This window comes from Equus caballus, chromosome 17 (assembly GCF_041296265.1).
Source record: "Equus caballus isolate H_3958 breed thoroughbred chromosome 17, TB-T2T, whole genome shotgun sequence".
In the NCBI taxonomy this organism is placed as follows: Eukaryota; Metazoa; Chordata; class Mammalia; order Perissodactyla; family Equidae; genus Equus; species Equus caballus.
In genome coordinates, this window is record NC_091700.1 from 44,587,885 (window position 1) to 44,604,115 (window position 16,231).

The following is a 16,231-nucleotide window of genomic DNA, read 5'->3' on the forward strand; positions in this document are numbered from 1 at the left end:
CATGTTTAAATCTAACTTTGAAAGCAGTTATGCCTCCCACAACTTGAATATGACAATCTTTTGGAAACTTAAAATGTTTCAAAAGTAGAAACAGGGAATCATCATTTCAACTGAATCTTGAACCGGTTCTTGAACACTATACCCGTCATTTCGCACTCTATAGATGGAAAGGCCATATTTTGAGAAGGTAAAGGGTCAACTTTGGAAAAGAGAACTAAAAGAAAAGCAAGAAGCAAAAAGTGAGTGTCTACAGCAGAATTCAGGCAAATTGCTGCACCAGCCCTTTCACTGTGCATTTCCCTGTGCATACCTGCACCATATTTGGCTACTGTAACGGAACTGGTTTCCCACAATAACAGCCTATCAGTCTCCTCTTGAGTATAAATAAACCCTTGCTTAAAATATTTCATTTTTTACACCCGTAACCGTCAGCAACCACCACTAGCAACGTCTGTAATTAGATTTCAAAGTGTGGTTATTGATAACTCACCCCTTCTCAGCTATTTCTTCTCCTTTTTTTCTAAGAGCTTTTCAATTCTAAAAGGACAAAGCTCTAAAAAGTATTACGTTTAGTTTCCTCTATAATATTTATTATGCCCTTCTTTCGTTCTAAAAAGGAGCTAAATGTTCAAAATCAAGGAAGTGTTGGATGTTCAAAGAGAACTCAATATCTGATACTAGCAAGAATATTAATCTGCCAAACACCTTCTGAGGCAACAATGTAGATTTGGGATTTCAAGTATTAAGACTGCAGAGGCCTGAGCTCTATGTCCTAAAAAATACCACTGGGCAAAACACTGTTGCTGGCAACAGAGAAACCATCACTAAATGGTAGGAACCATGTATTGACACAGAAGATAGTCCCCCCACTTTGTGGAGCCATGTTCCAGGTAGAATGGACACTAACTTCCTGTTATCAGGAAGGTGTGCGTACCTAACTGCCTTCTCCTCTTGCACTCTCCCAAAGGCAGGAAAACATATATTTTTTACTTTAATATTTTTTTCTCCAACAAAAAAGAAAGGGATATTGGTACTGACTTCAATGAGGACAGGCTGCTCAGATCAAGCTTTACCCAGGAACACTGAGTTAATAAAAGAAATTCATACTAAAAATTAGGATGCCTGAACATTACTATTTATCATATGAAGACATGTGTCTTTCCATCTATTTCTAGGAATTTTTGAATGTGTAATATAAATTGACATGCATGAATACAAGTTTATGTACATCTCTCTTTTTTTTTTTGTGAGGAAGATTAGCCCTGAGCTAACATCTGCCACCAATCCTCTTCTTTTTGCTGAGGAAGATTGGCCCTGAGCTAACATCCATGCTGATCTTCCTCTAGTTTATATATGGGACGCCTGCTACAGCATGGCTTGATAAGTGGCACATAGGTCTGCACCCAGGATCCGAACTCGCAAACCCTGGGCCATGGAAGCAGAACGTCCAAACTTAACCACTGCACCACCAGGCTGGCCCCATGCACATCTCTTTTTCCCACTTATCCTTCCAAGGAAGTGAGTCTTGAGAGAGCTCCTATCATGTAACTTGGCCACCACTAGTAACTCGGCTCCACTTAACCGCTCTAACACTTTTACGAATCAATAGCATATCCTCTTTCTATCAAATACTATAAAATCCACTTACTTTACCCAAACGCTAGATCTTTTGCCACTATTTTTCTTAAGCCATACTGCAATTTGTATGACACAGCACGCCACAAAACGTGATTCAACCATTCAACAAACATTTCTCGGGTAGTTATTACATATAAGGCACTGTGCTAGGCACTTGGACAACTATCACAACAATATTCACAACAATCCTGTAACATAAGCATTAAACCTCCTACTTTTCAGATACTGAAATTGACATTGTTCAGAGAATTTAAATCACTTTAAATTGCCTGGCTAGTGAATTGCTCTGTGCTAAGGTTTGAAAATAGGTGGGTTGAGCTTCAGATTAAAGTCTGTGGTCTTCCTTCAACACAACACTGCCTCTTCTCACTTACTTTGGAATGAAAAGTGAAGACAGAGCCAACCCTGATGGCTTAGCAGTTAAAGTTCGGCGTGCTCTGCTTTGGTGGCCCAGGTTCAGTTCCCAGGTGCAGAACCACACCACTGGTCTGTCAACTGCCATGCTGTGGTGGCGGCTCATGTAGAAAAACTACAAGGACCTGCAACTAAAAGATACAACTATGCACTGGGACTCAGGGAAGGAAAAAAAAGAGAGGAAGATTGGCAACAGATGTTAGCTCAGAGCGAATCTTTCCTAACAACAAAAAAAAAGTTAAGATAAAGCAGGAAAAAAGTAGGAGGAGGGCACTGAGTTCTGAGCAGGAGGCAATGAGATGCTAGACTGGCAGTTCAATGACTGATTTATAGAAAAAAGGATGGAGGAAAGGGTCAAAGATCATTTCTGAGATTCCAAGTTGGGACGCTGGAGGAAAACAGGAGCATGGACAGGAACAAGGACCCAAAATACGCTAATTTGGGAAAGAAGAAAATGGGCTTGGTTGAGCACATGTTGAATTCTGAGGAGTCAACAGGCATTTAAGAGGAAGTGAATATTTTAGGCACTTGGGGAAATGAGGCCTAGTGCTCAAGTGAGTCAAAAGGACAGAGAATATATCTGACACATATGTGGCATGAGCTCTGTGAGAGAAGATTTAAGGACCAAAGATTGAGCTTTGGGGAGTTCTAGAATTAAGGAGCAGGAAGAGAAAGAGCATCCAGGCAGGGGAATAGAGAAAAACAGAAAGAGACAAAAAAGCGAGAGGAAAGTATGGGACCAAAGTCAAGGAAGGAAGGTGCTATGTGTCAAAGACTGAAAGGAAGACAACTGTCTTCTACACTTACTGAACGCCCACTCTGCCCAAGGAGCTGTTTTAAACTCGGAGAAAATATGAAATGTACATGAATCCTGAAACTAACCCCCTCACAAGATTAGGCAACATCTCTCTGAGCTGATATCACCCACATCCTACCTGAACATCAGTCATATATTTTAAAACTGAAAGAATAAAGAAAGTGAGACTTCTTTTATGGATCATATCACGTAAGGTGGAAGGAAAGGATTCCAAGCTCGTCTTTTTTTTTTTTTTGAGAAAGATTAGCCCTGAGCTAACTACTGCCAATCCTCCTCTTTTTGCTGAGGAAGACTGTCCCTGAGCTAACATCCATGCCCATCTTCCTCTACTTTATATGTGGGATGCCTACCACAGCATGGCTTTTGCCAAGCGGTGCCATGTCCACACCCAGGATCCGAACCGGCAAACCCCAGGCAGCCGAGAAGCAGAACGTGCAAACTTAACTGCTGCGCCACAAGGCCGGCCCCCGCAAGCTCGCCTTAATAACTCTTTAAACAAGTGTCTGCAGACTTTGGGCATTGCTGTCAAATGCCCAAAGTTGCCTCTGCTGAAGATCCCAGGTCATTCTCTGCACCCAGTACTGAGGTCACAATGGTCTCCTGCTGGGACTAATGTATGGGAGGGGCCACCACTCCTAACAGTTTACGTAAATTTCCTGAAGATCACCTGTCCCAATTATTGCCCAAACAAAAGTAAATGTGCTGCCCTCCAAGCACATTCCCTCCCTCTTCGGTCCCCCCCCCACCCCCCCACACACAAACAGCCTCTCACGGGCTTTAGGACACAAGATCTGAAAGGAAGAGTTTCACAATCTATACTGAACACCACTGCTTATTTTTCTCATCTACCTATAGTCCCATTCAAATAGTTCACAAAGCTGCACAATTCTTGTATGTGGTGATAAAAATTAAATGATTTGGTATATCAGGAAAATTGTAAATGGTTTTGAAATGGGCAAAACCACTGCACATCTCGCACATCCTTCCAGGTCCTCTCGGCCCTTCATTGCCTATGAGTTATTTTACAACTCTGTCATATGTAGAAAACTGATAGTAATGCAAATAATTTTTGTCCACAGAAATGCAGATGAATTGTCACGAGTGCAGCAGAGTTGCAACTGATCACTGCCCTTTGGATATTAACCAGTTCTGCAACTACTCGTAAATTCCGCCAGCCCCCTAGCATGTGTGTGCATATGTGTGTCTGAGTGTGTGTTGAATTCTCCTTTAAACAGGTTATAGCATCTGACTGTTTCCTTCATTAATTAATGAGTTAAATACAATCTTTGACAGATGTTCATTTTATATCTGCATGAGAGTCATGATTTTACCTTTTTTTAAAGAATTACCCTTTAACAGGTGATTCGTTTTAGCCACAGGGACTCTAGTGTTTCAACAATGAAATGTCAGTGCTGACAATTTAAAGACTCTTTCATCTGCTTTAGACTTTTAGTCAAGGTCGTTCTTTCCCCCATTACACAATATAGAGCTCTCAGAACCTCTGAAAAAATCCTCCCACCCCCTCCAAAGAACAGATCACCTTTATAAAGAAAGGAGTGGGGAAAAGAAAAAACCTTATAAGCAAAAGTCAGAAAAAATTAACAGTTGTTGAATCCAGATACTGGTGAGCGATCGATACATTCTTTGCACTTTTCAGCCCGTAATTTTTTCTCAAAATAATCACATATTTTAATAATAATTTAATTTGTAAATCATAATAAACAAATAAATAAAGATTTATACATTTAAAAGGTGCTAAATAAAGAATAAATCAGCCTGGATGGCAGCTCTGTGCAACACATTTTATGCTCCAGTGTCTCCCGGGCCTCTCTCTTTTCTATTTACATTTCATCTGAGCTTTCAACACATCCAGCCCATATAGATTGCCTGGCCTCTGAAGATGACATCGTGAAGGCACGTACTTTTTAAGCTTATCCTTTTTCAGGCGTGGGGACAGTTCCTGAAGGATTCCCTGGGTGATAACCATTCTTCTAAACCAGTGTTTACAAACTGGTGTGCCGAAAAGCACTATTCTAGGAGATGCTAACAGGTAGGCCTCACAAAAAAAGGGAGAAAAGTTCTCTGTTCCTTGGAGAGTCACAATACTGGTTAGCACAATACCTGGACTTCTTTCTTTTTTTTAAAAAAAAAGCATAGCTATTAACATCCAACAGAACACTTCTCCATAGAATATACTTTTGGGAAATGATGTTCTACTGACTCAATAACTGAGCCAATGGCATCACTGAGGTTAGACATAAGTAACTTTTTTTCTCCTATGGAGTCTTGCAGCTAAGCTTTCTCTGGATTTATTCCTTATTCATGAAGAGATGAATTAATCACCGAGCAGAATGGATCTATTTTCTTAAATTATTATCACACTCCTTTCTGCCATGGCTTGCCAGTTACCAAATGGAGTATTAGAAAAACACTACCTGATTTCATGAGATTAAGGTAGATAACCTGAGATTATAACACGGTTCCACATGATCCAACTCTAAAAGTGACCCACATCTTCTGGTTACTTGGATCTCACCATTCAGAGAGATCATCTCATTCCATCTGTCTTGACAGTTCCTCGGGTCCAGAGAAGGTCACTCCAAGAAATGACAGGAGATGAAAAAAAATGCCTTACAGAATAAACTGCTCTCATCACAAATACATCTTTTGTCCCCTAAACACCCAATCTCTTGAATCTTTCTAGATAAAGAACCACAGAATATGTATTTATTCTTGATGTAATTTCTCTTCCCTGGAAAAAATGCTATTTGGGATTATTACACATGCTTAAATTCTTGGCTACATTATTTTATCAAGATTTCCCCTCCCTGAGTTCTCAGAGCACAAGCATTCCTTTCAGAAGTAGGATAATATTTTTAACATCATATCCTGCAATTTTCCAGCCACTACAGCATATGTTTTATTACTTTTGAAAATAAAGCGATGCATTTACGTCTGGATTGGGAAGCTGAGAAATCCAATACTGTGTCTCTTTTCTCAAAAGTAACTCTTATAAAAATTTCTTTATCTGTCCAGTTTCTGTAATTGTTACTAACAAGCGAATAAGAACACCAGGAGAACCAAAGTGAAGCCCTGGCGTGGCCATTATGTCTCAGACTGTAATCGAAACCTACTTGCCTAAAGCCCTAATTCCATCTGGACCTTAATTAAAGGCACCAGGGAAGAAGGTATGGAGGATGCTGACAAGATATAAAAGGCAGAGCTCAACAAACAAAAGACTGAAGAATATGAAGTCAACTTCTCAAACTCCAGTTTAATGGGTATTCAAGACGAGTTCTTGTACAGTTTTATAATAAAATAAATGACTCATAGAAATTCAGTTTATCAAGTGAAAGTTTGTTTTAGCCAACCAACAAAGTATATTATTATAAGGGTAAGAGAGTGCATAAGATTTCACTAGTGAGTCAAAAAGTATAGTTCCTGTGCTACACACTCCAGTCATAGAGTCTTTTCAATTAAGAAATCCCAAGATTCTACAACTTTTCCTGCTTTCAAAGTATTACTGTACTTTCACTCCCAATATCTTTAAAGGCATTCTCATGTTTGAGAATTACCCCAAATGTAAAGAAAAGAGAACTAGAAAAGAGATTTAAAAATGTGAAGGAGACTGCAGCGTCCAACATATAAGCAACAGGGTGTACCCAACGAAGATAGAAATAATGGATAAACGGAGGGAGGAGCAAAATTAAAAAAGATACTGATGAAAATTTTTCCAGAGTTGATGAAAGATATGAATCTTCATACTCAAGACACAAAATAAAGTTTATAGCAAGGTAAGTTAAAAATAATACATATCTATATACATCATAGCAAAAAATGCAGAAGTATCAAAGACAAAGAGAAGATATGGAAAGACATCAAAGGGAAAAATATGGAAGATTTTCTACAAACCTAAAACATTTAGATTAGCAAAAGATTTCTCTATAGCAATACAGAGGCCAGAAAACATAATGTCTTTAAAATACAACAGAAAAGAAGTACCAACTTAAAATTTTATATTAATACAACCTGATACTTTATACCAATAATTGAAACTTCTTTCAAGAATGAAGGGTAAAAGACATTTCAGAAAAAGACTGTATTTACCACAAACGTATCTTACTGAATGAAATTCTTAAGAATGTATCTTATAAAGAAGAGTAAACCCTAAAATGAGTGAGATGAAAAAGCAACCGCAAGCAAAGAATCTAGTAAAAATATGGGTAATACAAATAAGCATCAATTGACTAAAATCAAGGTAAAAAGCAAGGTGGACCTAAAATAAAGCGTAAAAATAATGTATAAGTGTGGAGAGGAGTGCTTACAATTAAAGCTTTCTATGAATGTTAATACTTTTGAGAAGAGGAGAGAGAGATTTTTTACCTTTAGAATTTTAGATTTTTGTAAGTCAAGTATTTATGTCAACGATTTATAGATAATCTTTCTATTAAAAGCATAAAAATATAATGACTAAGCTCTAAACCAGAGGAAGAAAAAAGTAGAATAAATAAAACAGAGTATTAAATAGAAGGCAGGAAAAGGCACAAGAAAAAAGCAAAGAAAATCTTGATAAACAAAATACAAAATAAGGAAATATAAATCCACATACATAAGTAATTAGAATAAATGCAAATGGATTAAACTCACCTATTATACAATAGAGATGATGAGACCGCTTTTTTAAAAAACTCATCTGAATTCTATTTGGAAACACATCTAAAACTAAGGTTGAAAATAAAGGAGTGGAAAAAGATATAGGAGAGTGAAAATCACCAAAAGAAAGCTAAGATGTTAAGTATTAATTTCATATAAAAGAGACTGTAAGTCAAAAAAAAGCATTTTAGGGACAAAGTACATCACTATACAATGATAAAACCAGCAATTTGCCAGAAAGATATGCAACTTTGAACTTGGTCTTAAAATACATATTTTAAAAATTCATGGAATTACAGGGAAAACCCAACAAATCTACAACCATCCTATTTTGCTTAAAACACATCTCTGAGTGATTGATATATATTAAGCAGACACAAATTGTGTTACAGTAGGAAAGATGTGAACATCAAAATTAAGAAGTTACATTAATGGATTTACTAGAACCCAGTGTACAACACTTGGAGAGCATACATTCTTTTCAAGCACAGCTGGCATATTTTAAAAATTAACTATGCATAGGCTACAAAGCAAATTTCAATCAATCTAAAGAATCAATATCAAATAAATATTCTCCAAACACAACGCAATTAAATTAAAAATCAATTTTAAAAGATAACTATCAAAATCCATTCTATAGAAAACTTACGGGTCAAGGAAGAAATACTAGAAATTAGAAACAATCTAAGAGTGATTAAGAAATACTACATATCAAAACGTTTATGAGTCAGCTAAAGCACTATGTACAGAAAAATCCACAGCCTTAAACGCTCCTATAAGTAAAGAAAAAAACCTAGAAATTAATGAGCTAAATATCCAAAACTCCAGAAATTAGAAAAATAAACCTATAAAAAAGAGACAAAAGGAAATATGACAGATAAAATCATAAATTAATGAAAAAGAAAATATCAATAGAGTTAGATACTAAAATTAAAACCTGATTTTAAAAAATTCACAATAAAAACAGACACCCTTCTGAAAAAATGAAGAAAAAAAGGAATGCATAAATTTATAGTATTAGGAATTAAAAAGGGGAACCAATTACAGATACAGTAGAAATTTTAAAAAGTACAAAGGCCCTCCCTTATTTAAATATTTAGCTTGGCCTCCCGGACAATTCTCTAACAACTATTTTTATGATTATGAAACTGGCCTAAGGGACATGGAATGCAATGGAGCATAATGTTAGACAAGTTAACAGAGGCCAGAGTGCTAAGCAAGCTATAAAATGCCACAGAAATTCCACTAATCTCAATTATTCTTATTTATGAAAAAAGTGTGGCCGGGATAAATCACTTTCCTATTTCCCATCTAAAGTAAGAACAGCTGAAGGACCCAAATATGATGGTGTGACAGCTAAATCCTCTTTAGCTATTAAGAGGTGATGATGATGATGATGATAATGATGGCAATGATGAAGATTATTCCAAAATTCGACCCCTTCCTTCACTTCTGTACGTTCTTTTTTCTTTCTCTGTCCTCACTAACAGTACTTGTTATAAGACTTGGTAAACTGCAATGTTCTTAGAGTAAATATAATAAGTTGTTTATCGATGAAATGGTAATGTTTCAAAGAACTTTTATTACCTGTCTAGTTAGAAAAATAAATGTAATTTGCAGCTTGTTCATTGGGGAATGAAAAACTTTTTTGCATGTGTTTTGCAGAAAAAACTTTGAGAATTACTATAAACAAAGTGTCCATACAATGAATTAGGAGTAGGTATTTACCCCATTTTCAGAAAGAAAATCTGCAGCACAAAGATCTTAAAAACTCTAAGATCAGAAGCAGAACTGAAAACAACACATTCTGACAGCGCTCTAGCTATCAAAGCCATAATGTCCCTTTTGTGTCTCTTTTTTTTTTCAACACAAATACTGATCTAAGACAACATCTGTGATCAGGTGATGTGTATAATGGAAAAATCCTCTTTGCAAGTCTTGCCAAGTATGGGCTATACTAAAAGGAATGGAATCTGATAAGAAATATCCTATTATTAACTCATTCACACTTAACAAAACCCATCAGCTACCAACGCCAATGGACATAATTTTACAGACACAAGAATTTATATTAAAATTCTTAGGGACCACTGACTGTAGGTCCCACGTTGAAAACAAACGCCCATTGGACACACTAGGAAAGACAAAGTTTAAACCATATGCTCCTGTTCGCGCAATGGATAGCCCTGATGGCCACTTCTAACTCTAACATTCTGCGAAAAGTATTTCCAAATTTTAAGGTGATACTTCCAAATTCTAACATGGTTCACTGTGTTTTGGTGTCTTCCTGCTGATCGGTCATTTCACAAAGCATAACCTAGCTACCAAAAGCCAGTTCCAAAATACATTTACTAAAATATTCTCATTTTCCCTTTGAATGAGATAAAATCTTCATAAAAGGATGTGGGATACAAATTTGCCTTAAAGAAAACTTCTCACCTTTTCCAGTTTAAGAAGACACCATCAATTTTCTCAGTTTCTAGAAAGAAGAAATGCTATCTTATAAATTGATAGTGTTTTCAGAAATGTTAATGAGAGGATGCATTTCTTATGGATAAAACTGAAAATCTTAGAAACAATGAAAATTAACTTTTAGTTCACAAGAAAAATATAAAATCTGTGCTTTCTAAGGCAACCCTAGCATGCAGGATGCTTCTCCTAATACTTCAATAGAGAGCTATATTCTTGAGGATTAAAGATTATTTCTCAGAATGACCCCCCAAAGGAATGTGGGGATACAGGTTTTACAGCCATCAGGAAGTTGGCTCTCTCTGTACATTGTTTAACAGCCAAAAAGGATGCCAGGCTTCAGAAAAGGCGGCCAAAACAGATTCCTTTTATGTTGTGATAACATTTTGTTCAAGAGCCTGCCCTCTTCTTTACAGGCAATGCCTCAGAATCTACTCCTAGTGGATGGGGAGAGATAAGGGCTTCCATGGAATAAACCAGCTCCTGGTTCTGTGTGTTTCACCCTAGCAAAGTACAACCACTCACCAAGAGTTCTGGAAGCCATACGATCAAATGGTGTAGAGAACTTTCATCTTTTGGCAGCCTCTATTCCTGAACCTCTCTGAGATGAAAGTTTAAGCTGAGGTCCCGTTCTTCGAGTCACAACACCCCTCCTGTTGCCAAGAGTTTTGCTACTCTGGATTATTCTATCTTCCTAAAGTACATTTTCTTCATAAGTCTCATCAACAACAACCTCTCCAAAAACTTAAAATAGATTTTAAACTTTGTGAGGCTTTCCTGTGTGACTGAAGTTCAAAGTGTTTGTTCCTATATAGGAACAAATCCCGCTTAATCATTTTTATTGTTCTTGGCCACAGTTCTTGGATTAAGACACTTTATAACAGGAAGAGACACAGTGGCACATATACTAAACGAACATAACCTTTTGTTGTAAACACCAAGAAGCAAAGATTAAAAGCCCAGATCCTTCAAATACAGTCTACATAAACAGCAATAAATTAATGTTTTCCACAAATATGACATTTCTATCATGTGAGAAAATGTAGAAGACACTGAAGTGTTTCTAACTGCATTTCACAGTGAAGATTTTTTTTTCCCGTGTGCTAATTAAACCCATCTCTAGTCTAGCACAGGAATTGGGTAGCTGGAACCAAGCAACCATTTGACATTTAAAGATAACATCACTAAGAGATCTGTCAGCCAAGAAGCTGGGTAAGGCAGTGACATATGACCACCATCACCATCACCACCACCACCATCTTTGTCGTCTTCATTAATACCATCACCATCAAATATTTACGGCTGTTTACTCTGCTGGAATATGCAATAGATCTCGGAGGGTATAATCAACTTTGAATGCTTCCCATAAATTCTAAGCAGCTTCATATGGCATCTCTCCTGTTTTGCAAATATCCAATTAGTAATTTCTAAATGTGACATTAAAAAAGAGAAAAATATTTAAAATACCGTAAGACCATGTTTAATTTTAACCATAAAAACATAAAATCTGTGAAATTTGAAAAGCAGCTTCTTTGTACTACTTCAACAACTCTTTCTCCCTAATTAATAAAAATAAGAGGAAAATCCTAAGTACTACAAAAAAGAAAGTATTTTCAGGTATTTATTTATAAAATCTGATGAACTTGCCTATTTGTTGAAGTCATTTCAAAACAAGCTATATTTGACATAGTTTACCTTAAGTATGTGCTCAAAAGTAATTGATATTTCTTTAATTTTCTGAAATTTATACAGACTCCCCTAATACTTTTAAATTAGTGACAATGTCATGATTTGATTATATACTTCAGCCAAGAATACAAGTTTTTTTCTTTGGCATAATATCCCATTTATAACTATCACAGAAAAAAAACTGGATTAAAGGCAATTCAGTAGTTCTACAAGGCAGCAGGTTTGCAGCATCTTGGGTCCCTTGTTTCCTCTTCAGGGAAATGGATTGGCAGCCTCCCCTCCAAAGGCCAGAAGTCAACAGAAGTCCACCATGCCTCTTCACCACACCCAAGAAGGAGTATGTTTTATTTTGTTGACTTAATTTTCATGAGGGGTAGAAAAGACAAGAAAAGGCCACATTGGCCAACTCTGGCTGTTGTGGACGGAGCATATGTCATGATCACACACAAGCACAATATTCTAAATTCCTCCCGGTTACCAGCTTGGGGTGGCTGGGAGTAGGGTGGCAGTTTGAGGACAAGAAGAACTCACATACACATACACATACAACACTACAATCATGCGGGTGATATTACTCATCATCTTAGAAGACTTACAGTTTAATTAGATGCCACTAGGATTCTCCAAATATTATTACATATTTGCAAATAAACAGACTTGACGGTCACCTACTATTTCACAAGCTGCAAACAAATCTTTTAGGCAAATGTAACATTCTACCTCAAATCACTCCCAAACTGAGAAATAGCTCAATTTCAAAAGGTCCAACTCCTAGAAGATATGTTTCAACCAAACCCAGTCATCAAACAGGAGATGAAGTTCTTGTAATTGAATAAACAAGATGATCATCTCCTGGTCACTTTAAAGTTTGCCCTATGTTACTACTTTATGTTACGCATTTATATTCATGAAGTAATAAACCTGATAGAAGGTATCAAAAATAATTACACATGTATATATAGTACCTGGTTTTCAAAGAGTTTAAGGATGTCCACACACTTTTCACATACCTTGATATAACACCTCTGAAAGGTAACGGACATACTTTTTCTTAATTTCTCCATGTCGTTATCAATTCTTTCAAAGAGTCACAATTCAGCACTAACGAATAGGTCTTAAACATGGCAATATTCGAGCAGGAGATGTGAGCAAAGAAAAACAAAACCGAATGAAAACGACATGTATAAATGGGAGAAAGGATAGAGGGAAACCAAAGGAAACAATTACAGACAGAAAACAAAGGTTAAAGAGCTGGGAGTTTAACAGTCCCTTTATTTCTTTCTCCCTTCCATTACCTGAGAATTCATCACAAAATTCTGTTTACAACATACCACATGGATCCTCTTCAGCATCGTCAGTCTCAACGACCCCTCTCTGTTCTTGCCTTACAGAATCCCGAGATCCATACTCCAATATATTCTTTCTACCATCTGAAGATAGCAGTATTACTCTACTCTCAACTAGGCTCAACATGAAAATCACCATACCAAAACCAATTTTACTAATGCTTTTAAAACATAATATAAATTTTAAGATTAGATTATCTGGTGTTTGTAGAATTTTATAGTTTATATCATCCCAGAAGAGATATGTCCCCTATACCCAAAAGTTTCTCAGTGCCTATGGACTTAATATAACAATAGTGAAATCTATTTACCTGTTGCATGCAGGACTACTAGAGGTGAAAATGTCACAGCAGGACAGGAGCAAGTAAGCAAAGTAAACAGACCAACTGCATTTGTTCTTGGGATACTTCTGCTATGCGAGCTGGGATTAGAGGACAGATGTCTTAGAGAGATGGTGAACCAAAATCTACAGATACTGCTGTGCTGGCTCCATCAGGCAATTCCAAGGTAATTAACATTCTGCTGTAGCAGAAACAGCTTGGCCTGTTCTTATCCAAGAAAACTCAAAACAATGGTCAGACGAACCAGAAGGCTGGAGAAGTGAAAGTTAGATATATGAGCCTTTAGTTTATGCTAATAGCAACCTACATCTCATTTCCCAAAAAGAAGTTAAGGCCACTTGCAAACATGACTAGGATTTTTTTCCACTCCCAAGGAAGATATGCACTCCTAATGAAAGGCAATGGAAACCCATTTTTGACTGCAAAGAAAGCAGAAGAAGACCTGTAACTATTGGTGGCCAACTAAAAAGAACTAAGAAATAAGTGACACTAGTATCTATCGTAAGTTAACGCTCTACCTAGTTCACTGCGAATTTTACTTTCAAGTTTGGTTTATTTGTTGCACAGCAAAAGGCTTGCTGATCAGGTGTTACCCTTTGCACACGGATATAACGCAACTGACACGAGTGAAGGCTGTGCCCAGGCTTGAACTGTGGAACCTTGCTCTTAGAGTAGACAGAGATTTGATAAAGCAGCTCCCCTCTCTCTCCTGTCATCCCAGATGTGAGTAAAGGATTTCGAAGACAAAGAGCCAAAGTCCAGCCAGCCCAGCTGAGAGTCACAGCAGCAAAGCCTAAAACCCCGGGCCTTAAAATAGCTGAGTTCTTATCCTCAGGACTACTCAGGAGCACTGATATGTCACACTGCGCTGTGCATAATCATAGTCAATACAGACCACGGACCCATCCTCAGCGAACACTGACCTAATTTAAAGGGCTATAAAGACAGCAAACTTCGTATGTTGCTGGAGTTGCTCAGGGCTCCTCCTGACTTTCTCAGGTGGCCTAGAGTACACAGGCTCAGTCAGTGCTAGGTAGCAAATCCCATGGCACCAACAACTCCCAAAGACCAGCAAGGCCCCGATTTGTCCCAACCCCAAGTTCTTTTTCACTTCCTTTAGGTTTCCTCCTCCAAAATCTCCAAAAAATCCAATACCTGAAGACAAAATACCAGCAAGCTTCCAAGCACCAAATGGACAAAAAGTATAAATGATGCCATATAAATTATCTTGAAAAATCCAAAAACATCTTGTCATACTGACATTCAGAGAAGTCTAGCACCAAAAACAATATTAACCACACTAAAAATGTATTTTAAAAGAGATTTCGTTTTTGTTTTTTTTTTTGAGGAAGATTAGCCCGGAGCTAACATCTGCTGCCAATCCTTCTCTTTTTGCTGAAGAAGATTGGCCCTGAACTAACATCTGCGCCCATCTTCCTTTACTTTATACGTGGGACGCCTGCCACAGCATGGTTTGATAAGTGGTGCACAGGTCCATGCCCAGGATCCGAACCGGCAAACCCCAGGCCGCAAAGCAGAGCATGCAAACTTAACCACTGTGCCACCGGGCCTGCCTCTATAAAAGACAATTCTTAAATGATCTTCGTGTGATTTACTTCAAAGGGTGATCAGGAATTGCAAAAAGGAAAAAGAAAACTGATAGAAACTAAAGCATAATCATTCCGCGATTTTTTAACTGAATGTGATTACAATCTTTATAATAGTCAACCTACCTCAAGTTTAAGTAAGTCAGCATCTGCAGATTAATGATGGCCTCAGGAATGACTCTGATACAATTATGATACAGATTAAGAATTTCCAGTGATACAAAATGGCACAATTCCATTGGAACTTCAAGCAGTCTGTTTTTAGATAAATCTACAAGAGAAGGAAAGAATATTTTGTCAATAAATCTTCAACATAATCCAGTACAATCTTATCAACCATCAATACTTTTTTCTTAACATGTTTTAAAATAAACATTATAATCTAAATTTAGCTCCACATTATCAGTTTTTGCACTGCTGTTACTACGGTGCTGTGATTTCCATTTTCTAGCATATTAGCTCAATTCATATGGAAAAGTAAAAATACTGCAGAAACAGTTTTAGCTCTCTCTGTAAATTTGTAAATACAGGCCACGTAAAAGGGTAACTGAATCAATATTTACTTTTCACTCTATCTGAGAATTATTTCAAAGTCATCCTCCCCTAGGCAAGTATGTAAATTGTATCCTTTAATATATCTGAATACGTATACTTAACATAACATTTAACTTATTTAATTCAATTTTGCATTCATAACGTGTATTATCTTTCAAACACATCTTTTATATCCTCTGCAAACAAACACATAGTAGATACTAAACAAATATTTCATTCACCGGAATTACTGAGTACCTATATGCATAAGACCGAGATAAACCAATTGTGTCTGTTAAGGACCGACCCCGTGTCTGTCTTGGCAAAGTGTATCCTAGACCGTAGTAATGGTCTACAGAGCAACGTAAACACACAGCACAGTTTACGATATCACCATCTCAACAATAATAAAAGAAGAATAGTCCTTAATGTCTAAATCTGGGAACAGCAGACATAATTGTAGAATACAATAAAACACTGAATTTAAGAAAAGAGCCACTACTCTCAAAAACAATAGCAGATCACCTCACTCTATTAGGAGGGACTCAATCGGTGTGAATCAAGGACGTTCAGTAAATAACATTTCACACAGTCTGAAGGAACCACACTCTAAAGAAAAAAAGATAGGAAGCTCACATAGGCAATACTCTAATGAAACAGAAGAGCTACTTTCCTGAGTGTCTTTCCAATAAATAAAGACATAAATAAATAAAAATAGGCATA

General features: G+C 37.0%; 1 protein-coding gene across 4 annotated transcripts in view; it reads right to left on the reverse strand.

Moving 5' to 3' along the window:
• The window catches only part of LRCH1 (leucine rich repeats and calponin homology domain containing 1), a 191,873-nt gene that overhangs the window by 86,701 nt on the left and 88,941 nt on the right, over nt 1-16,231 (reverse strand). For all 4 annotated transcript variants that reach the window (XM_003363227.5, XM_023621596.2, XM_001915032.5 and 1 more), the window contains exon 2: nt 15,101-15,245. In XM_003363227.5, coding sequence (XP_003363275.1) covers nt 15,101-15,245 — 145 coding nt within the window. The remainder of the gene's footprint in view (nt 1-15,100; nt 15,246-16,231) is intronic.